Below are 24,764 nucleotides of genomic sequence, written 5' to 3'. Positions count from 1 at the left end.
GTATCACTAGCCACTTTAACTATGCCACTTTGTTTACATACTCATCTCATATGTATATACTGTACTCGATACCATCTACTGTATCTGCCTATGCTGCTCTGTACCATCACTCATTCATATATCCTTATGTACATATTCTTTATCCCCTCACACTGTGTACAAGACAGTAGTTTTGGAATTGTTAGTTAGATTACTTGTTGGTTATTACTGCATTGTCGGAACTAGAAGCACAAGCATTTCGCTACACTCGCATTAACATCTGCTAACCATGTGTATGTGACAAATAAAATTTGATTTAACCCAAATGTATAGGCCCGTTGGAACATAAATGGACTGTTTGAAAATGTGGAAAAAATAAAAAATAAAAATGGCATACCCCAGTTTGGGAATACGTGCTTTAGGAGATTGCTGTGGTGCTGTGCAGGTGGAAGTGGAAGGTTGTGCTTTGTCTGCCTCTGTTTGTTGAATTTTCACGGTCTGTTGGCCAAAACAATCACATAGATTTGGAGTAATTTGAGGGACAAATAGGTCATCATTCTGTAGCTGGAAGACTTCAGGTGAGTGTGGTGGTGTGTTCCTTGACAGGTAACCTCTTTTCTGGATAGTTGATCATAACCTCTTTTCTGGATAGTTGATCATAACCTCTTTTCTGGATAGTTGATCATAACCTCTTTTCTGGATAGTTGATCATAACCTCTTTTCTGGATAGTTGATCATAACCTCTTTTCTGGATAGTTGATCTTCTGTTTCTTTGATTTATTTTCCATTTTCCTTTTTTCTCACAGGGAAAGTTGTGAGATGGGTTTCAGTTCACCACTTACTTTTGTTTTGAGGTATCTTTTTGTTTCTTAAGATACCAGGAGTATCTTATAGGATCTTGTTTATATATGTCCTTGACCTCTCCTTGGTTGATTTAGAGGGCATCTAATAGAAACATATATAATTAAAGTCAGTAATAACCATAGTAAGTCACATAAATAGACATCAAAATCCCTCAATCATCCTGACATAAATAAGACCATTACATTTTGTATTAACAAATAAGTGTTCAATTTCAACCCGACCATGATCATGCATGTAATTTGTGTCTTTTCGGGTATTAAGGCAAGTAAAAAAAATTATAAACTAATATATTTTGTCATTACCACCACACCCTGTCCTTACCATCATAGTTCATTATGTGGTGGAAATTACATTTTTACAGTATTTGATCATAAATAGCAGGGATTCTAGCATGCGAACTCCAGTTGAACAGCTAGCCTACAATGTATCCTAAATGCACATAGTTAAAACAATATAACAAACCTAACATAATTTGATGAAATTATAGCCTATTTGGTAATGACGTACAATAAAAAAATATATTCTCAAGCCATATTTACCTTTGATTTTTCTATAATTTCACAGCATCAAAATTTGAATCTCCTTCCATGACATCCATGTGTTCCACTGTGACTATTCATATCCATGTTAACAAAGTACAAACTTTTGAAAAAACCTTGTGTAACTTGCTTGTTGTGGTGGTAATGACACAATACTTAGAGATTACTGTATTTTGTTTAAAAAAAAGTAACAAATGGCTTATGCACATCTAATATGTATATTATTGCCATATTAGACATTAAATATTTTCTAATTATCAAGACTTTTGGAAGTGTAATACATCCAATGTTAAACGTCTGGATGTGAGGACAAAAACAGTGAAATCCAGACATTAAATGCTTTAGAAAATAAACTAAATAAAACATTGAAAGCTAAAAAAAATATATATATATTTTAGTCTCTACTTAATGGATGGGAAATATATTTTTTTACATTAATTTAATTGTAAAAATCTAACCCTGAGGCACAAACAGGTCTGTTTTTTCAAAATGACTATTGTGTTTTGTGCATATTAATTGAATATTGGCAAATGCATCAGTAAAAACTATTGTGCCTATTTAATGCTACCCTTGCTGTTAATATCGCAAGCCAGCATACAACTGAGCTAAATGTTTGGAAAGGACACTTTCTCATCCATAGCCTAAAAACACATATCAAGTGCAAGAGCGCTGTTTGGCTTACATCTGAAGGCTGGGGGCATTTAGGCAGTCTACTGCGGACCGCTAAAACATCCTAATGATTATGATCACACTTCCTCAATGAAAATATTATGGTGACACTGTACCAAAGAAGTTTCGGTATGGTTTAGAAACTTCAGTGTAACCTGTTATCGGCCTGACTTGAAATATTTTCAGGCCTAGAAAAAACCTCCAGGACCACCCGTCGAACTGCGAGATTGTGAAGCGTGATTCATCACTCCAGAGAACACGTTTCCACTGCTCCAGAGTCCAATGGCGGCAAGCATTACTCCAGCCAACGCGACATTGCGCATGGTGATCTTAGGCTTGTGTGCGGCTGCTAAGCAGTTATTGTGCTGATGTTGCTTCCAGAGGCAACTTGTAACTCGGTAGTGAGTGTTGCAACCGAGATGATGATTTTTACACGCTACCCACTTCAGCACTCGGGGATCCCGTTCTGTGAGCTTGTGTGGCCGGGGAAGCTCTAGCGGGGCAGGAATTTGATGAACTGACTTGTTAGAAAGGTGGCATCCTATGACGGTGCAATGTTGAAAGTCACTGAGCTCTTCAGTAAGGACATTCTACTGCCAATGTTTGTCTATGGAGATTGCATGGCTGCGTGCTCGATTGGATTACTGCCTAATCAAGAATTGGATTGCTTGTATTTTTCATATTCTCTTGCATCAATTATATAATGAGAAACAGGTGCCCAGTAAAGATCGTGTGAAACATTGTGAGAGAATCTTAAATTGTTTAATGAAAAGTCAAGATAACAAAGTAACAAAAATTCCACCAGTCTCCACCCCCACGCTTAACAAATATCCCATCCACCACTTTAACATTAGTCCTTTACTTGGTCCAAATCAAGCCATTGCACCCATCTATAGGCCAATGTTGACTACCTGAAGCATCCGATAAGACTTTTGATGTAAGGTATACAATCGATGAAAACATACGTATCACAGATACCTAGGTAAAGCAGCTTACTATACAATATTGGCAATACGGTTTCAGACCCACAAGAAAGTCAACCAGGTCCTGTGGATAGGGGCATGGAATCAGGCCAGAGATGCAGTCTTGTACACACAGAATGGTCCAGGGTGAGGGAGTTATTTCTAAACGCATAACAGCGACAGCATTGATTGCCTTAATGAGACAAGGCCTTCTGTATTCGTCAAGAGCGGAGGGAGAGCAAACGCACTCGGTGCAGGTTTGAGTACAGTACGCAAGAGAATGTGTGAATCCGCTAAAATAATAAATGTTACAATTCAACAAAACTTGCTGCAGCAGTGGCTTATAAACACTAAACAAAAATGGAAGAGGGTTCATCATTCGGTTGTTCAAAATAAGGGCAAACATCACTTGGTCAAGACATTACAATGAAGTAGGGTTGAAGAAATTAGGTTTTGAAGGACAGTGTCTACTTCCCCCGAATCCTGTCACTCTGGATAATCGGTTAAGTTTCCACATGGATAGCCCACCCTAAATACATATTACTGTACTTCCACATTATGCAGGTATGAAAACCTTTTAACAAGTATATCTCCCTAGCTAAATGGTCAGTAACTGCTGTGTAATGTAGACATCTAAAACAGCTTAATCTTTCCCAATAAGTCCTATTCAGGAAACGGATGACATTTCAGGACACTTCTGCCCTCATCGATGTCAAGTATCCAAGATGGCTGCTATTTGGGGACCTGGTTAAATTGACTATACGTTACACTGTAGTGCTCTTTTAATTTAATTGGAATGTTCCAGTTATATGCTAATATACTCTGATCCTAAAAAATCTTGGAAAATGCCCTAACCACTTAACTGTCTAGTTCTATTGTGTTCAATCTGTGATCTCTGCCAGTACAATTAAAGGTAAAATAAACATTACAAATGTGTGTGTGTAGAGGCCATTCTTGATTTTTAGTTAACTAAATGGACAGATTCAATGGTTAAACAGCAACTTAAAAGTACATTGTTTTGGGTTGCCATTTTGTGAACCGGAAAGGGAATGAACTGTACAATTATAATGGACTACAACTCAATCATCTGCCTTGCTTTTCTAAGTCTCGGATTGATGACCTATCGGACTTCGACACGGGGACAGTCCTGCTGATGAGGACTTTGTACAGTTCAGAACTTGTTAGTCATAATCCTCCAGTTGGTTGGTGTTGAAATGCAACTCCCTATTCAGGTCCTCTTTGGAACAAATAGTCCAGTCCTGTGAAAGCTCTTTGTCGGTCTCTTCTCACCTCTCTCCCGCTCTCCTTTAAACTTCATCAGTCTTTCCTTCCAATCACAACAATGATATAAATCCATCTCTCTGGTTCAGTCTCTCCTCCTCCCCTCTCCAAATACCTCCATCTCCTTAAGCGCTTACCACCCTCTCTTATTGACGACTCAATCTCTCACTCGTACTCTGCGATTAGCACCATCATGTAAATTCCAACCAGCATCGCCAGGATCTCCATCACCGATTGGCCCAGACTAGAGCGCCCAACCAGCAGCTCAGGCAGGACTGTCACCGTGGCGATGTACACAAAGCCACCTGCAGTGAATGGCAAGATCCAGGCTGTGGCGGCCGCGCCCACCCCCTCAGCCAATAGGGAGCAGGCTGTGCCGGCAAGAGCCCCCAAGGCTGTCAGGAGCTGTAGACACATGGCCTGATGGGAAAGAGGAAGTTGTCAATGGACATCTCTACCTACAGAGACTTTCTGATGCAGGTTGTTCAAACAGAAAAGGCACACAAGTCTTACGGCTGCCACCATGTGTGAATAGGCTTTGTGTTGTAGTCATGACAGACAACTGGTACCGAGCATGTTTCAGTACATAGTCGAGCACATTTCCGTTTCCTGTCCGACATCAGTACGTGTAACATCAATTGTTATGAAAAGTTGAAGCTTGTGCATTACCTTCTTCTTGGTGCAGCCAGACTGGACCAGGATGGCAAAGTCGCCAATCTCGTGGGGCACCTCGTGCAGCAGGATGGTGAGAGTGGTGACTGTGCCTACTGCTGGGCCCACCAGGAACGATGCCCCGATGGCCAACCCGTCAGTGAAATTGTGTGTGAAGTCAGCAGCCAGGTTCAGGTAGCCCGATACCTTGATATCTATATTGATAGGGACGTCAAACGTTCAGCACAGAACCTATGGACTCTAGTCTAGAGAGCCTGGTTAAATTGTGCTTAGGAGCATTTGTTAACTCCCTCCATGGTTAAAGCACAAATAAATATATGTCATTGTTGTGAGTGTACTACATTTACTATCATATATTAAAATATTGAATTACCTTTGACATATTTATTTATGTTATATTACGCTAATTTCCCTATGGTGGACAAAACATGTCCACCTTACACAAGCTTGCATTTTCACCACATACAATATAGTGGAATTATATACATCCTTTTTTCTTCAGATTGGTGATATTAATATGCAAATTTACAGTCATCACGAATGCATTAAATGGATTGAATTTGGCACCATTGATTTTATGATACGCGCCTGTCAGTCGCAGGACTTAGAACAGCCTTCTAATTTTAAAGCTCAAATGGCCCAGAACATTTTGTGGCTCTCTGTATTAAAGTTGATGGCCGCACACCAATACACTGATTTGAGACCCAAACAACAGCCAACCCTTTGTCAGTGATGACATCCTATGCCGGGGGTCACGATTCGTTGAAGTTTAATAACAAAGCAACTGATTCGTTTCTGCCCCGTTTCAGCAGCCTCCCTGAATCTCCAGCCGATATTCTAGAATTTAGATGATTTTGAACCATGTTAGTTTAAACAGGAGGTGACTAACAAAACAAACTGGCGTTACACTTACCACGTCGGCAACCGCCTTGAACACTTCTAAATGTAGCTCTAACCCAGGGGTTCCCAAACGTTCACTCGGGGGGGGGCCCCCTTCCAGCATTGGGGAACACCCCCCCAGTTTCAATGTGGTTATTGAGTTGTGGTAGTTTCAACAGAAAATACAACTAGCTTTCCCCCCTAATCATTATGAGTGATCTATCAATTTGGTGTGTGTGCAGTTTATAAGGTGTCCTATAAAAAAAATACAAGTAATCTGATTAATATTATTGCACATGTGTGTGTAGATAGTACATTTTATGCTTGCAAAACATCAGGAACTGTTTCTACCTATTGTTTATTGATTTGGACACATTAAAACTGTTTTGACAAGGGGCTATTTCTCAAAATGATTTGCCACCGGAAATGTATGTTTTAGGAATATAAATGTAACTTTCTATATTCATTTCAAATGGTATTGTACTTAATCTGGTAAAAACTGCTGAATGAGTCCAAAAACATGCTGTGTTTGATTTAATTTGATGTACCAGAAATCACCAAAATGTGGTTTCCCTGCTTAATATTGAGAAGGGAGAATGGACAATAATCGCAACAGTTAAACACAATAACAGAGAAACAGGATTGATTTGAGGCTGGTAAATTACATGCTGTCAAAGTGAATATTCTCTTTAAAAAGAAGTAATTTCAGTAAAGGCAAACTGCCCACTAAGAAATTAAGTGGCAATTAGTCAACTCTTCTTACCTGTAGTTTTCTCCTCCACTCCTTTTGGAGTCTTCTCATCTTTGCTTTCTTTTCCATCTTTCTCACCCTCCTTATTTTCTTCCTCCCCGTCACTCTCCTTTGCCTTAGGAGCAGCTGAAAAAAGACAAAGAAAAATACATGTGCATAACTCTTTGGTGTACTGACCATCCCCCTTTATTTAACTAGGCAAGTCAGGTAAGAACAAATTCTTATTTACCAAGACGGCTTAGAAGAGCGGCATATAATCCCCTGACCATACAGTAGCTCTCGGCAAGAGGGAAATCTCAATGAATCAATGTTCAGATTTCAAAATGGACCCAGAGGTCATGTTACAAAATCAACTAACTGCTAGCCTAAAGATGTGGCTACATTAGCTAGGTCTAGGGGTCCTAGGTCTAGGGGTCCTAGGTCTAGGGGTCCTAGGTCTAGCTAAGTGGTCTGTAACCTGATTTAACCTGTGAATTTATCTGACGGGACAGAGTATGTGGACCGTGTGGTACACATGTGCCCAAGAGACAGCCACTTTACCAGGTTCCAGCGCCTGCTCAATCCTGACACACGAGTCGGCTCGAGTAGTGCAACTATGCTTATAAGCCCTAAACTGAGAGCGTTGGGTCAGTAACCAAAAGGTCGCTGGTTCTAATCCTTGAGCAGACAAGATGAAAAATCTGTCGACATGCCCTTGTGCAAGGCACTTAACCCTAATTGGTCCTGTAAGTCACTCTGGATAAGAGCATCTGTTAAATGACTGAAATGTTCATTTAACTACCTAACCTATTCCATAACAATAGACATGCAATGCATCCAGTTCATTCGGAAAGTAATTCAGACCCCTTGACTTGACCCCTTGACTTTTTCCCACATTTTGTTACGTTAGACTTATTCTAAAATTGATTACATTTTTTCCTCATCAATCTACACACAATACACCATAATGACAAAGTGAATAGAGGTTTAGAAATTTTTTGCAAATGTATTATATATTTTTTAAATACCTTATTTACATAAGTATTCAGACCCTTTCCTAGGAGACTCTAAATTGAGCTCAGGTGCATACTGTTTCCATTGATCATCCTTGACATGTTTCTAGAACTTGGAGTCCATCTGTGGTAAATTCAATTGATTGGACATGATTTGGAAAGGCACACACCTGTCTATGTAAGATCCCATAGTTGACAGTCCATGTCAGAGCAAAAACCAAGGGATGAGGTCAAAGGAATTGTCCGTAGAGCTCCGAGACAGGATTGCATCGAGGCAAAGATCTGGGGAAGGGTACCCCAAAAATATTTGCAGCATCGAAGGTCCCCAAGAACACCGTGGCCTCCATCGTTGGAAGAAGTCTAGAACCACCAAGACTCTTCCTAGCACTGGCCGCCCGGCCAAACTGAGCAATAGGGGGAGAAGGGCCTAGGTCAGGGAGGTGACCAAGAACCTGATGGTCAATGACAGAGCTCCAGAGTTCCTCTGGAGGTGGGAGAACCTTTCAGAAGGACAACCATCTCTGCAGCACTCCACCAATCAGGCCTTTAATTGTATAATAGCAAGACGGAAGCCTCTCCTCAGTAAAAGGCACATGACAGCCCGCTTGGAGTATACCAAAAGGCACTTAAAAGACTCTGACCATGAGAAATAAGACTCTCTGGTCGGATGAAATCAAGATTAAACTCTTTGCCCTGAATGTCAAGCATCATGTCTGGAGGAAACCTGGCACCATCCCTACGGTGAAGCATGGGTGGCAGCATCATGCTGTGGGGATGTTTTTCAGAGGCAGGGACTGGGTGGCCAGTCAGAATCGAGGGAAAGATGAAGGGGGCAAAGTTCCTTGATGAAAACCTGCTCCAGAGCGCTCAGGACCTCAGACTGAAATTCCCCTTCCAACAGGACAACGACCCTAAACACACAGCCAAGGCAATGCAGGAGTGGCTTAGGGACAAGTCTCTGAATGTCCTTGAGTGGCCCAGCCAGAGCCCAGACTTGAACCCGATCGAACATCTCTGGCGAGACATACAAATAATTGTGCAGCGACACTCCCCATCCAACCTGACAGAGCTTGAGAGAATCTACAGAGAAGAATGGGAGAAACTCCCCAAATACAGGTGTGCCAAGCTTGTAGCGTCTTACCCAAAAAGACTTGACGCTGTAATCTCTTCCAAAGGTGCTTCAACAAAGTAAATGGTCTGGATATTTATGTAAATGTGATATTTCCGTTTTTTATTTTTTTTTTATCATTAATAGGTATTGTCTAGATTGATGGGGTAAAAAACAATTTAATCCATTTTATAATAAGGCTGTAACATAACAAAATGTGGAAAGAGTCAAGGGGTCTGAATACTTCCGAATGCACTAAGTGGTCAACAGGAGGAAAGAAATGCATTACACACAGAGAGATAATTTCAAGGCATGAGAGTTATAGTAAAAAAAAAAAAAGCTCATGTTGAATTTATATTGCAGGAGCACATGCATCAATTCAAATTGGCCTTTTGTTTTTCCCCTGTGCTACAAACTCCAATTAAAATGGATTACCTACCGTGGGAGTGTCCATGTCCATTTCCTTCCTTCAGGAAGCGAACAAATTTTTCCACCACCAGGAAGGCCACAATTCCTCCAAGGACCCACAGCCCTACTGACATCATGTGACCATGGGCGGCGCCTACAGGTATGACAAGGAGCACCGTCAGGGACATGCTGTTTGCCAAAATGGGGGCAGACCCCCCGTATTTTTTAATTCTGTAATGTATTGATGGTTGCTGCCTTCTTGGCCAGGTCTCCCTTGAAAAAGAGACTCTGGGTCTCAATGGGCTTTTCCTGGTTAAATAAAAGGTTTAATAAAATAGAAAATGTAATGAATCAGCTGGATAATATGATGGTGTTCGTAAATGTAGATATACCATGCGAGTGGCCATGATCCTGTGATTCTTCACTGTCATGTGAGTGGCCGTGTCCCTCGTCTCCATGGTGAGAGTGAGGCACTGTGTAAACAAGCGAGAGATAATAAGAAAGAATTACAATGGATATCAGACTGGCATGACAACATCCTTTTAACTACAAACCAATAAATATTTATTTTTTGGCTCAGTTTAAAGGTTGAATTTCCTTCACTGATTATTCTGTGTAAAGATTAAATCCCAGAATCAGACCTAAAAATATTAATTCCATCAATACCAAAAATATTCAATAAACTAGATAGGCAATCAATTGTTTTCACTTAATTAAGAAATCTACCGTAACAATAGTGTAGGGGAAAAGGTGTGGAATGCCCTCCCTTCACTTCAAGTAGTTGTGTGATACTGACACTAACCCAGGGCGTGAGGGATGAGGTGTAGGAAGGCATCTCCCAGCAGGCCACCAGAGGCAAAGCTCAGCAGCACCTTCAGGAGGTTCTTGTGCTGGTCTGTATTGGACTGGACTGGGATCAGGAAGAGGATGAAGAAGGGAGCAGCACTGATCAGCAGGGTGGCACCGATGGCCTAATGGTAAGAATAGGAGAGAAAAACAGAGGTCATAAGAGGCCATTTTTAAAGTGTGTGAGCAGGCGTGCTTGTGGGTAGTAAAATAATCCCACACTTGATAAGGATGGCTGTTTTGAGTTCCAAGGGTATCAAACCAATGTAATCGACTTCATCAAATAAGGAAAGGCTATTCCCTGTCTACAAAAGTACTTACATTCCAACCCATTCAATAATTGAATGCCAAATAAATACATTCCAATTCAGGTCCAATTCAATTGACAGTAGCTAAATAGTTGACCTGTTGAGTCGTGCTGACCAGGACATTTAAATAATGGCAAAATAGTGTCTAACAAACCTAATCCTTTTGAACATGGCAAATAAAAATGTTAACTTTATAACAGAGACGCATTTCGACTGCAGTGAAAATCGACAGAAAGTTATTGCCAGTACACTGCAGTGAGGTTGTCTGGTCCAGTTGTCAAAACCAAATGAGTCAATAGAACTCTAGACAAAACTTAGCAACAGACTCACTGGCAAAGGGATTTTTTTTTTGTAGAAAAGTAATAGGCAGCCTGCGTTTGCACTGGGACTCAGTAGGAAAGTCAAGAGGTTGTTTGAATGAACAGGAGGGATACCGACTGACAAAGATGTGACATTTTGCATATGATTTGATATAAGGTAGGCCTTGACCACTAATGGACATCTAGATGTAGCACGGGACCTGGACAAAAATCATGTTTCAAATATCCACAATAACACATTCATGTCCCTTCATGAATGGCTCCAAGGTCTCCACTGACAATACCTGCATCCAGAGCTCCACTATGTCCCTCTTCTCTCCTTCTGACTCCCTTATCACCCTCTCTCCTCCGTGGGTGTGCCCGTGTCCACTCTCCTCGTGCTTATGTCCATGGTCATGTGCGTGACCGTGGTGAGACTCCTCAGCTGGGGGCAGGTTGGCCTCAGCACTCCACTTGCTCGCCCTGTGGTGCAGTTTCTGACTGCCATGGGAGTGACCATCGGAACCGCCGCCCCCGTGGTCGTGTGCATGCCCATGGTGGTCGTGTGCATGCCCATGGTGGTCGTGTGCATGGCCATGGTCATGAGAGTGGCTATGAGCAACAGTTAGCTGGGCGGCTAGCAACAGCACTGCTCCCGAGAACAGTGTTAACGCTAGCAGACGTCCATGGGCCATCATCTCACCTAGAACAGACACACAAAGGGAACATCTATGGTTACAGTTGCCTGCCTTAGTACAGCAACACTAGCTTCTTATATCAACAGCTTAATTTCATCATGATTGTGGGAAGTTACAGTGGATGGGTTACGCTAGCTAGTTATCATATAACACATTATCAAGCATTCCATTGACATCCCATCTGCTAACGTTACACCTAACAGCATTCCCATGATGGCCTTCTTGCTAAGGCAATAGGCCTAACGTTACACTTTTCCATTGACTCCTCGTATAAAAGACTGACTCAGGAAGAGGGAAAGGGTCCTAAATGGGGAAGTAGCCTTGCTGAGTAACTAACGTAGCTAGATGCCCTTAAAGTGATGGATTGAAAGAGATGCGGTTGTTGTTGTACCTAGCAAGTTATCTAACGTTAACCACTAACTGTCTGGCTAGCAGCTAGCCACATCGACAAAGATGGATGTGAATGCGATTAAAAGAATGCAGATGTCGCAGTTTATCTTGCATGCAACGTGTTGTCGGGATAATTAGCTAAATTAAGTACAATAGCAAACAACGGTTGGCTAACGTTTGTGGTGATGACAACAATGTTGCAGTATAAGCGACTTGCCACACACTCACGTGTCTGCTGTAATTATGCAGCGATGATCGTTAATCAAACAAATTCTTCCAAACAGAGCAAAGGGTCTCAAAGGTGTCTATTCATTCTCAGACGTGGCATTTAGTCAAATCATTAGAAACCTCGCGTGATTTCAGTCGCTGGTGTAAATAAAGAGTACCTGTCATAATATCGCGAGATTTGTGTTTTTGTAATCTCTCATCCGGACTCAAAGATGGTGGATAGATGAAGGCGTCCAACTCAGGCGGTTTACCATTGGTGCACATTGACTGACCCGTATATTGGATGGAGAAAATAAATTAACTTACTCCATGCTTCTGTTATTTGATGAAGAGTCTCTCCCTTCTCATATAAAGTTAGGATTCATTATATTTTTTATTTATATTATTTTTTATTTCACCTTTATTTAACCAGGTAGACTAGTTTAGAACACTTTCTCATTTGCAACTGCGACCTGGCCAAGATAAAGCAAAGCAGTTCGACACATACAACAACACAGAGTTACACATGGAATAAACAAACATACAATCAATAATACAGTAGAAAAATCTATACACAGCATGTGCAAATGAGGTAGGATAAGAGAGATAAGGCAATAAATAGGCCGTGGTGGTGAAGTAAGTACAATATAGCAATTAAACACTGGAATGGCAGAATGTGCAGAAGATGAATGTGCAAGTAGAGATACTGGGATGCAAAGGAGCAAGATAAATAAATACATACACTATGGGGATGAGGTAGATTGGAACGGCTATTTACAGATGAGCTACGTACAGATGCAGTGATCTGTGAGCTGCTCTGACAGCTGGTGCTTAAAGCTAGTAAGAGGTAAGAGTCTCCAGCTTTAGTGATTTTTTCAGTTCGTTCCAGTCATTGGCAGCAGAGAACTGGAAGGAGAGGCGGCCGAAGGAAGAATTGGCTTTGGGGGTGACCAGTGAGATATACCTGCTACCTGCTCTCCAGGCTCTGTTGTAACCGGCCTCCCGGTTGTGGATTCACGTGGAAGAGTTATCGGATTCAAATGGAATTGTTGTTCAATTTATATGTTTGAATATGAAATTATTCGTGATGAAATATGATTTTAGCTTCTAAAATGTGAGATTTGGGTTTTCAAGTCTACACATCAGAGTTATCGGATTCACATGGAATTGTTGTTCAATTTATATGTTTGAATATGGAATTATTCGTGATGGGATGAAATGTGATTTTAGCTTCTAAAATGTGAGATTTGGGTTTTCATAAGGTTAGGGCTCTGCTCAATCAGTGGCCCGCCCCCGTGAAGGGACATGGGCTATAAAAGTCTTCAAACATGCCCTCCTCTCCCTTCCTATATAAAGACTTGACGACAATATAACCTCCTGTTCCGAGGATGTGAGGACAACGGTCCGATGTCAGAATGGTTCAGATAATAACTACGAAGCCAACATCAGCGTGAGCTTTGGTTGAGAATGGTATGAACTTTGAACTCTTATTCCCCTTTTGCGTCCCTTTGATATTTCAAGTAGAAATTGTGCACCAATATTGCATTTTAAAAGCCTGTTTTATTAAATGAAGTGCCCTTTAATATAGACCACATGGAAAATTAAATAAATCCGATTTTTAATATTAATTAAGATTTGCTAAAGTGCCAAATCCATCATTTTGACATGTCCCTCCATGCACCCTCTGTCACTTCTAGAAAGATTTTAACCCACTTAACCCACACATTTCTCCAAGTTTTCATTGTAAAGCCCTAGATATTTTGTTGCTTCGACAAAGTCAATGCTGAAGATTATTATTTATTTAGTATGATTAGTGATTAATTTATGTTTGTCCCTCATTTGAAGGTCAACCCTGTTACATGAAAGGAGCTCTCGTTTTAATATGATGAAACTATTCCTTTAAAAATATTTTTCAGGAGAAACATTGAACATCTAATAGTCAAATCATTGTGTAAAAGCAGGTGAGCTTGTTCTACACTTTTTGGCAATTTTCTGGTGTTTTATGTTGGGAAACTGAGCTGGTCGATCCTAACACGTCAACCCTGTTACCCATAGAAATCTTTTAACAATATTTTTTTTTTGTGAAGCTTGCATTCAATTGTCCCTTCCTGTTGCACACAACAAGCTTCCATTTCCCCAATCAAAAGGTGATTTATGGCTGATTTAAGATGAAATCGTCAAACCTGTTACGGTCAACCCTGTTACTTCATTTGGTGCTTAATAGACACTTAATATAGTCTTTTTTTTATTTAACCTCTTGAGAAGGGAACACTTATTTTTTATGAAGTAGAACATGTGCTCTTTATGACAGAATGTGTTAAAATTAGGTGAAGTTACACTTCTCAAAAGGCACCGAAATGGCGGAGTGACCCATCTCCAGTACAATTTAAAGGCCAATTGCAGCCATTTAAAAAAAATATCAATATCAATTTTTTTCTTAGTACCTTACTGTAATTATTTTCAATTAAAATGGTAAAAAAAAGAAGAGCCATTTCTCAAGAAATCATTTAAATAGGACTGTCTGTTATTGGTCTAGGTGACACTTCAGGTGGTCTTGTCAAGCAGTTCTTACACTAAAAAGGCAGTATAGTCATTGTTACAATTTCATAGTATTATTCCAACCTCATAATGTGGAAATATATATAAGAATAGAGACACATTAAATATAAGAGAGACAGATATTACATATATAGGAAGTATATCCCCATATACAGTGCCTTCAGAAAGTGTTCCGACCCCTTGAACTTTTCCACATTTTGTTAACGTTAAAGCCTTATTCTAAAATTGATGACATTTTCTAAAATCCTCAGCAATCTACACACAATACCCCATAATGACAAAGTGAAAAACAGGTTTTTAGAAATGTTTGCAAATGTATTTAAAAAAATTAAAAAACAGAAATACCTTATAAGTATTCCATTGATCATTCTTGAGATGTTTCTTCAACATGATTGAAGTCCACCTGTGGTAAATTCAATTAATTGGACATGACTTGGAAAGGTACACACCTGTTTATATAACCCACAGTCAACGCATGTCAGAGCAAAAACCAAGTAATGAGGTTGAAGGAATTGTCCGTAGAGCTCCGAGACAGGATTGTGTCGAGGCACAGATCTGGGGAAGGGTATGTAAACAATTCTGACCTGACTGCCCGGCCAAACTGAGCAATCCAGGGAGAAGGGCCTTGGTCAGGGAGGTAACCAAGAACCCGATGGTCACGCTGACAGAGCTCTAGAGTTCCGTGGAGATGGGAGAACCGCAAACATCTCTGCAGCACTCCACCAATCAGATCTTTATGGTAGAGTGGCCATACGGAATCCACTCCTCAGTAAAAGGCACATGACAGCCCGCTTGGAGTTTGCCAAAACGCACCTAAAGACTCTCAGACCATGAAAAACAATATTCTCTGATATGATGAAACCAAGATTGAACTCTTTGTCCTGAATGCCAAATGCCACACCTGGAGGAAACCTGGCACCATCACTACAGTGAAGCATGGTGGAGGCAGCATCATACTGTGTGGATGTTTATTAGTGGGAGGGACTGGGAGACTATTCAGGCTTGAGGCAAAGATTAATGGAGCAAAGTACAGGGAGATCCTTGATGAAAACCTGTTCCTGAGCGCTCAGGACCTCAGACTGGGGCGAAGGTTCACCTTCCAACATGGTAATGACCCTAAGCACACAGCCAAGACAATGCAGGAGTGGTTTTGGGACAAGTCTCTGAATGTCCTTGAGTGGCCCAGCCAGAGCCCGGACTTGAACCCGATCGACCATCTCTGGAGAGACCTGAAAATAGCTGTGCAGCAATGCTCCCCATCCAACCTGAGAGAGCTTGAAAGGATCTGCATAGAATAATGGGAGAAACTCCGCAAATACAGCTGTGCATCATACCCAAGAAGAGTCTAGGCTGTAATCGATGCCAATGGTGCTTCAATAAAGTACTGAGTAAAAGGTCTGAATAACTTATGTAAATGTGATATTTCAGTTTTTTGTTTTATAAATTAGCAAAACATTCTAAAAACCTGTTTTTGCTTTGACATTATGGGGTATTTTGCGTAGATTGATGAGGAAACTAGATTGATGAGGGAAAACAACTATGTAATACATTTTAGAATAAGGCTTTAACGTAACAAATGTGGAAAAAGTCAAGGGGTCTGAATACTTTCCGAAGGCACTGTATATTTAATTTTGTGTATTCCCGTCAATGCAGTCTGCTTGCTCTATAAAGTTCACACCTTTTCAGATGATGCTTATTCAATGCAAGGGAACACGGTTGACCCCTAAGCCCAAGGCGCGAAGGGAAACCTATTGTATTGATGCAAATCAGGGGGACCAATTAAACATTCCACAATTCGATTAGACATCTGCCCCTCAAATCTGCCAATAACCACCCCGCCCCCCTGACCTCCGGGTAGCCCCCACGACCCCAGGACGGCCTCTGTCCCTGGTTCCTCCCGCCCTTCTGACCCTGTAAGACCCTGGCACAATTGTAGACCCCGCCCTAGAGAAAGAGCAGCCAGAGTTCAAGGTAAATGTCCTTTTCTCTGTCTGTCTGCGACCTTGCCCATAATAATATGCACCGCTTTTTTTCACTTCTCACAGTTTTGTCACCCTTTGGACCAGATATGACTCTGTCTTGAAATTGAAGCTTTTCAGCTCCAAACAATTTTCAGAGGCTCTTTTTCAGTGATTTCACGGAATAAAAAAATGTTTAATCTAATTTGGAAAGTGTGTGTTAATGCAACATACAACAGATAGTAGAAGTAGTGGGATTTTAGGAAAATGAAACCTTAAAACATACACGGTATGTAAAAGGTTAAGACCTACACACAAATGACACATGGTTTGTGCTGGTGACAGCAGATCACATTGCTTTTCTATTTCTTATGAATAACCCGTAGCAATGTTAATTTATTTGAACAGAGCTGGAATAATTTGCTGGATTTCTTTGAAGTGCTGTGCAAGTGCAGTGCAGTGCATTCGGAAAGTATTCAGACTCCTTGACCTTTTCAAAACAAATTACGTCACAGCCTTAATTGAAAATGTATTAAATACACATTTTTCCTCATCAATCTACACACAATACTCCATAAAGACAAAGCGAAAACAGGTTTTTAGAAATGTTTGAAATGTATTCAAAATAAAAAACTGAAATACTTTATTTACAGAAGTATTCAGACCCTTTGCTATGGGACTCGAAATTGAGCTCAGATGTATCGTGTTTCTGAAGATTCACCTTCCAACATGACAACGACCCTAAGCACACAGCCAAGACAGAGCAGGAATGGCTTCGGGACAAGTCTCTGAATGTCCTTGAGTGGCCCAGCCAGAGGTCGGACTTGAACCCGATCGACCATCTCTGGAGAGACCTGAAAATAGCTGTGCAGCAATGCTCCCCATCCAACCTGAGAGAGCTTGAGAGAATCTTCATAGAAGAATCAGAGAAACTCCCAAAATACAGGTGTGCCAAGCTAGTAACGTCATGCCCAAGAAGATTTGAGGCTGTAATCGCTGCCAAAGGTCCTTCAACAAAGTACTGAGTTGTAACGACAGATTTCCTCCTCTCCGTCTGAAGAGCAGGGATCAGACCAAAACGCAGCATGGTAAGTGTCCATATCGTTTATTATAAAACATAACCTGAACTCTAAGACATACAAAACAATAAATGTGAACATGAATGAAATCCAAACCGAAACAGTCCCGTGTGGTGACAAACACAGACACGGAAACAAACACCCACAAACCAACAGTGAAACCCAGGCTACCAGAGACAACTAACGACACCTGCCTCTGATTGAGAACCATACTAGGCCGAAACAGAAACCTAAACATAGAAACACAAAACATAGACTGCCCACCCCAACTCACGCCCTGACCATACTAAATAAAGACCAAACAAAGGAAAATAAAGATCAGAACGTGACATGAGTAAAGGGTCTGAATACTTATGTAAATGTAATATTTCCGTTTTTTTTATATTAATTTGCAAAAAAATCCCAGATCCCAGGTTTCGGGGCTGTTGCTGGGCAATACGGACTTTCAGCTCCCTCCAAAGATGTTCTATTGGGTTCAGGTCTGGAGACTGGCTAGGCCACTCCAGGACCTTGAGATGCTTCTTACGGAGCCACTCCTTAGTTGCACTGGCTATGTGTTTCGGGTCGTTGTCATGCTGGAAGACCCAGCCACGACCCATCTTCAATGCTCTTACTGAGGGAAGGAGGTTGTTGGCCAAGATCTCGCGATACATGGCCCCATCCATCCTCCCCTCAATACGGTGCAGTCGTCCTGTCCCCTTTGCAGAAAAGCATCCCCAAAGAATGATGTTTCCACCTCCATGCTTCACGGTTGGGATGGTGTACTTGGGGTTGTACTCATCCTTCTTCTTCCTCCAAACACGGCGTTTAGACCAAAAAGCTATATTTTTGTCTCATCAGACCACATGACCTTCTCCCATTCCTCCTCTGGATCATCCAGATGGTCATTGGCAAACTTCAGACGGGCCTGGACATGCACTGGTGGATACACTCATAAACAAAAGTCTTTGTTTGTGAATGATGTCTGAATGTTGGAGTGTGGGACTGCACTCAAAAAATGCTGGGTTAAAAACAAACAGATTAGGGTTTTTCATCATTATTCTTGTTCTGGAGGCAACTCTGCAGTATGGTCACTAGCTGGCACAGCCACAACGTCATACAATCTGTTTTTAAACCTAACCCTAACCTTAACCACACAGATAACTCTAATGCCTAACCCTAACCTTAAATTAAGACAAAATAGCAAATGTTTGTTTCCATGAATTTTTGCAATATCTATCTAAGGGGAAATCCAGAGTTCTGCCTCCAGGAAAAGAGTCATGACAATAAATGTCAACCTGCTAAAAACAACCCAATGTAGTTTATTTGGTAACCAAGCACTGGGTAAATATTGGACAGATCACACACTGGGTTATTTTGACCCAGTCAGTTGGGTTGCGTGAATAACCCAACATATTGGGTTGTTGGGATTACCTAAACATGGGTTAATTTAACCATCAATTGAGTTTGTATTCCCTTTCATGCTGGTTGACCCAGCAGCTGTCTTTTCTTAATGTAATCCATAAGTTATTAGGGGCGTAGCTTTCATATAGTTGTTTTTGGCCACCTGTGAGAGTAAATGTCATTCCTGTTAAACTTATTACATTTGTACACTGCAATTCGATTTTCCTTGATTATTTTTGCACATTATATGTTCTAATATACATTTATTATAATATGTTTTGGAATATTGTAACAAAGTGGAAACGATCCCAACTTTGGAACATGTATAGACTCTTCAGGAACTCATAAACTTGTGCAAGCCTCTAAAGCTTCAAAAGTGTCCATGTGAAACTTAAACTTATGATTACAATACAACAGAACAAATTAACCGTAATGATATTTACTCTCACGAGTGACCAAAAATAACTTCCTGAATGCCATCCCCCTACTAAGCCACGTCTCCAGTCTTCTGATCTGACCCGCCCAGTCATACAGTGCCTTGCGAAAGTATTCGGCCCCCTTGAACTTTGCGACCCTTTGCCACATTTCAGGATTCAAACATAAAGATATAAAACTGTATTTTTTTGTGAAGAATCAACAACAAGTGGGACACAATCATGAAGTGGAACGACATTTATTGGATATTTCAAACTTTTTTAACAAATCAAAAACGGAAAAATTGGGCGTGCAAAATTATTCAGCCCCCTTAAGTTAATACTTTGTAGCGCCACCTTTTGCTGCGATTACAGCCTTAAGTCTCTTGGGGTATGTCTCTATCAGTTTTGCACATCGAGAGACTGACATTTTTTCCCATTCCTCCTTGCAAAACAGCTCGAGCTCAGTGAGGTTGGATGGAGAGCATTTGTGAACAGCAGTTTTCAGTTCTTTCCACAGATTCTCGATTGGATTCAGGTCTGGACTTTGACTTGGCCATTCTAACACCTGGATATGTTTATTTTTGAACCATTCCATTGTAGATTTTGCTTTATGTTTTGGATCATTGTCTTGTTGGAAGACAAATCTCCGTCCCAGTCTCAGGTCTTTTGCAGACTCCATCAGGTTTTCTTCCAGAATGGTCCTGTATTTGGCTCCATCCATCTTCCCATCAATTTTAACCATCTTCCCTGTCCCTGCTGAAGAAAAGCAGGCCCAACCATGATGCTGCCACCACCATGTTTGACAGTGGGGATGGTGTGTTCAGGGTGATGAGCTGTGTTGCTTTTACGCCAAACATAACGTTTTGCATTGTTGCCAAAAAGTTCAATTTTGGTTTAATCTGACCAGAGCACCTTCTTCCACATGTTTGGTGTGTCTCCCAGGTGGCATGTGGCAAACTTTAAACAACACTTTTTATGGATATCTTCAAGAAATGGCTTTCTTCTTGCCACTCTTCCATAAAGGCCAGATTTGTGCAATATACGACTGATTGTTGTCCTATGGACAGAGTCTCCCACCTCAGCTGTAGATCTCTGCAGTTCATCCAGAGTGATCATGGGCCTCTTGGCTGCATCTCTGATCAGTCTTCTCCTTGTATGAGCTGAAAGTTTAGAGGGACGGCCAGGTCTTGGTAGATTTGCAGTGGTCTGATACTCCTTCCATTTCAATATTATCGCTTGCACAGTGCTCCTTGGGATGTTTAAAGCTTGGGAAATCTTTTGTATCCAAATCCGGCTTTAAACTTCTTCACAACAGTATCTCGGACCTGCCTGGTGTGTTCCTTGTTCTTCATGATGCTCTCTGCGCTTTTAACGGACCTCTGAGACTATCACAGTGCAGGTGCATTTATACGGAGACTTGATTACACACAGGTGGAATGTATTTATCATCATTAGTCATTTAGGTCAACATTGGATCATTCAGAGATCCTCACTGAACTTCTGGAGAGAGTTTGCTGCACTGAAAGTAAAGGGGCTGAATAATTTTGCACTAATTTTGCAATAATTTTTTTTTTTTATACTTAAAGGGCAATTCCACTATTTTTCAACCTAATTTTCATTATCTGCAGTGTATACATATGTAAAAACAGCGCATTTCTACGTTTTATAGAAAATACTATAAAGTAAAAAGGTTCTACTCGATGACATCATCAAAAGTTGAAATATTTTAAAAACAGTGATTTTCAAACACTATGAGATTCGCAGTGAAAAAGTATCTGGCCAGAAAACTACTTAAGTACAAGTTACACATTTAGTTAGGTAATTTTTTACACCTTATGGTAAACCGTGACAGCAAACAAAAATAATAACTAATGAAGACTGATATCAAACAGTCCGTAGGCTGTACACTTTCAATTATGGTCTTATTCAAAGTTGACTTAATATCTATCAATGTGCTCAGTTTCATAGAAAGGTAAAATGGTATAAAAGACATTTCGAATAATTTCACAATTTGAAATTAATTTCACAATATTATTTAAAGTACATGTGATGAATGCGTTAAAAGATTCATCCCAAGTGGGACGTTTCATTTTTTTTACTCAGAATGAAATATCAAGGAGGATCAGTTAAGTGTTACAACAGTCAAACAACAATAAATGTGCAATGAGGACTACAATTGGCTTGATTCAATATGAATTCCCTAAAACCAGAAGGGAGGACAGAGCTTGAAACACATTTTTGGAACTCCTTGGAAACTATTTTGTGATCTACATCCAGCTAGCAAGTTTCTTGGAATGCTGTGTCATATCAGTCCAATCTGTGTAGAAGATACAGGTGAGATTCAACTCCAACTCAGTGATCCTCCTGGCTACAGACACATTAAATGGGCTCTGAAAATGGAGGCCTAAAATATATTTGTGTGCTGATCACTTTGAACTCTGTCCCTGTGAATTTTGGCAGGAAGTGACTGTCTTTGGTGTAAAACGACCGTTTTTGGTCCTTCTCCCAGCCTGCACTGTTGGAGAGGACAGAGGGGCAGAATGGCTCTCTGGGTCACTTCAACATGGCAAGAGATTTAAAGAGATTGAACCCAGTGAACTTACTATTTCCCAGAGACGCATCCCTCTTTTATTTGGCTCTATAAACTCAAAAGAGCAAATAGAAGTTGCACATTTCATGTGGTTATGGCATCGCTGCATCAAGCATGAACAAAGGTCAGCATGGTGCGAATCCTAACTTCCACTCTGGTGAAATGTTCACTTAGTCTCCTATTAATATCAATGCATGTGTTATTTACACTTTAATTAAACATTTTGTACTGTGGGTTTATATTTTTTAATACGTACCTTTTTTTCTCATTATGAAAAGCTCCATTTGAATATTTGACTTGTTCAAATGGTAAGCATTGGACTTGAGATTCACATCATGGTATAATGAAACTGAAATCTGACTGGGACACAATCGATCGATAACAAATCATGTTCATTGAACCATCAAACTACACTAAGGCATTTCATCAAAGATACATCAATAGTTGTCCTTATTTATTCCATAAATGATAGAACATAGCTAAAAAGATACATCTGGGATTGAGTTGTCAAATCTCAGGATTACATTTTGGCCGTCGCATATCTTAGCCCCCCCCCCCCCCCCCCCCCCCTCTCCCTTTTAGTATATCTGTAGCCACAGCACAATGTTAAACGCTTTTGTCCCTCATCTTCTTGCTCTGAACAGTGTTTCTGGCCAATCACAAAACGTGTCCAACGGGGGCATTGGACTTGGTCTGCCATGTTCTCCCATGGCTGACTTTAATCCTATTACTGTTGGCCATGGCGCATAGATCACGGCCTTTCATCCTTCCCCCATTAGGGTCTATGTGCTGTGCTGTTGACTAGGGGGTGTTGGTGTAGCTTTAATTACATTGTAAGCTATTCACCCCATCCGTGTGTCATAACGTGTTATCCTCTGATTCAGTTATAACCCGCCGTTTGGATCGTAAGGGCTGAATGGGTTTCGCTATTGGGGCGGTGGGGCATTTTCAATCTGTTTCTCACCATGTTAGTTTTGACTGAATTAACGTTTCAAACTTGGTACTTGAGTTCTGTAACATTTTGAACATTTGAATGTTTAGATTGGCATGATAACGGAACTGCAGATTTAAAAGCAGTTGATATGAAATGAATGAATATAAAGGCCTGTGGAGGAATGGAGATGCAGGCTGTCTAGTCGTGGTGGTTTGGTGTTCAAGCCAGTTCTTTACAGTTCATGTCTTCTAGGTTGGAAATAGCTTTTTGCTACATTGAACAATTGTGATACATTGGCCGCATTCTTCCCTATTGGATTTTTTTATTCAAAAGGAACCGGAATTAAATATTTGCAAATACCCAATTGTTTTCCCTGAGTTTCACTTATCTAGGCAAAGCGATGGCACACACACAGCCTTCCGTGGCTCTCAATAGCCACATTTGCGTGGACATTGACCAGAGTCAATTGCCTGTCAAATGCTATGCATGATTAGATACCAGTGGATATCGGGCCTAATGCAGGGAGCCTCCTATAGAGTCCAGACAGTGCCCCCCCCCCCCCCCCTCTCTCTTGACCTTTTATCTCACCGCTCAGTTCAATGTTAACATCCAGCAGTGTCCAGTTGGCCAGCTCCTGCGCAAAATGGTTCCTTCCCTCTTTTCTCACCCTCACCTCCTCTTGTGTGCTGTCCAGCTGGCTGTGACCTATGACCCGGACAACCTCAACTCCTGACCCTTGGACTCGTTCCCACGCCACACCCTTTTGTGTGGACCGCGCCATGGCAACGCCTCGGTCACTGCTGCCACGGTAACAGATGGACAGGGCCCTGGAAATAACTTCATTCGAGCCGCGGACAATCTGCCCAGGGGTACCCCACACACACCCCAAAGCCCCCCACACACTCCCTCCACCCCTGCACTCTGCGCCCACAGTCCTTCGATTAATTCCGCTGCGGTACTTCTGGTTATGCTATTTAATAAAGTCATTACCATGGTAATCTCAGATTTATCCTGACATGTGCGCTGAAAATGTTCATAGAAATAAGAAGAGCATGTCGTCAACGCAGTAAGCCGCAAAAGGCACGAACAAGATACACAAATATCCTATTTCACAGAGCTGGTATTTATGGCAGGGAGTGGGAGTGGTAACTAACTTCATCAGCTAACTTCATAATTATTAGCTAAACCACTTTTATTAGTCCTATTGTTTTTCTCACATTCTTCAAAGGGTAGCTTTAAGGAGAGATGTAAAAGAGACAGATTGGAGCAATAGGAATTTGTATGCTACTCCAAAACAAATGGAAAGAACAATAGTAGGATTAACATACCCAATAAGGTGCTTGCAGGACATTTTGTGAAAATGACTTATCACTAATATTTTTTTTTGACTTGACCAATTAAGTTGATTATGGGGACAAATGTGTTAAATTAAACAGGGACTGTGTTGAATTGTGTTGAATGGGCCTGTGACCATGTTGGTGTTGTGTTGTCAAAACACACACTTGTCCTTTAATAGAGCAGTCTGATCCTCAATGTCGTTTCACCTCCCACTAAGAGTAAACAAACAAACAAACAAAATGGCTCCTATTGAAACTGCCGAATACTCCCAAAAGCATCATATTTCACAAATCTGTACAATTATGTTTGAAAAGGTTCATCTCATAGGCTGCATCTACACAGGCATCCCAATTCAGATTTTTTTTCTACTAATAGCTTCTTTTAGAGCTGATCTGATTGGTCAAAAGACCAATTAATGACAAGAAGATCAGAATTGGGATGCCTGTATGAACGCAGCCGTATAGGCCTACATGAAAACAACAACACTATTAAAAAAGAAAAGATCTCCCAGTCTTATAAGAACAGTTGTATATTCTATTTATTTTTTCTAGCACTTTTATACAGGGAGAAGTTAGTTGGAAGTTCAGCATAAGATTCAAAAGTGGGAGACGTTTTCAGCTCAGCCCAACAGACTGACTGATCAAGAGGCGCCAAC

General features: G+C 40.9%; 1 protein-coding gene across 1 annotated transcript; it reads right to left on the bottom strand.

The window, feature by feature from the left end:
* Positions 1-2,794: 2,794 nt before the first annotated feature.
* Positions 2,795-12,029, bottom strand: LOC139391989 (zinc transporter Slc39a7-like). The gene is made up of 8 exons (XM_071139602.1): positions 11,874-12,029; positions 10,863-11,260; positions 9,907-10,075; positions 9,497-9,577; positions 9,136-9,258; positions 6,609-6,722; positions 4,964-5,160; positions 2,795-4,714 (listed from the first exon to the last, which is right to left on the bottom strand). Exons 2-8 carry the CDS (start codon positions 11,253-11,255, stop codon positions 4,460-4,462), a joined length of 1,332 nt encoding a protein of 443 aa, XP_070995703.1. The 5' UTR covers positions 11,256-11,260; positions 11,874-12,029; the 3' UTR covers positions 2,795-4,459.
* Between the last annotated feature and the right edge of the window lie 12,735 nt (positions 12,030-24,764).

The sequence above is a fragment of the Oncorhynchus clarkii genome, chromosome 32 (assembly GCF_045791955.1).
Source record: "Oncorhynchus clarkii lewisi isolate Uvic-CL-2024 chromosome 32, UVic_Ocla_1.0, whole genome shotgun sequence".
NCBI classification, from domain to species: Eukaryota; Metazoa; Chordata; class Actinopteri; order Salmoniformes; family Salmonidae; genus Oncorhynchus; species Oncorhynchus clarkii.
Note: the sequence above shows the minus strand (reverse complement) of the source record. Positions and strands in the feature narration are given on the sequence as shown.

Coding starts and splice junctions, on each gene's coding strand:
- LOC139391989 (XM_071139602.1), bottom strand. CDS start 11,255: ATGATGGCCCATGGACGTCTGCTAGCGTTAACACTGTTCTCGGGAGCA. Junction 10,076..10,862: donor TAGTGGAGCTCTGGATGCAG/GTATTGTCAGTG, acceptor TCTTACCATTAG/GCCATCGGTGCCACCCTGCT. Junction 9,578..9,906: donor CCTCATCCCTCACGCCCTGG/GTTAGTGTCAGT, acceptor TTGTTTACACAG/TGCCTCACTCTCACCATGGA.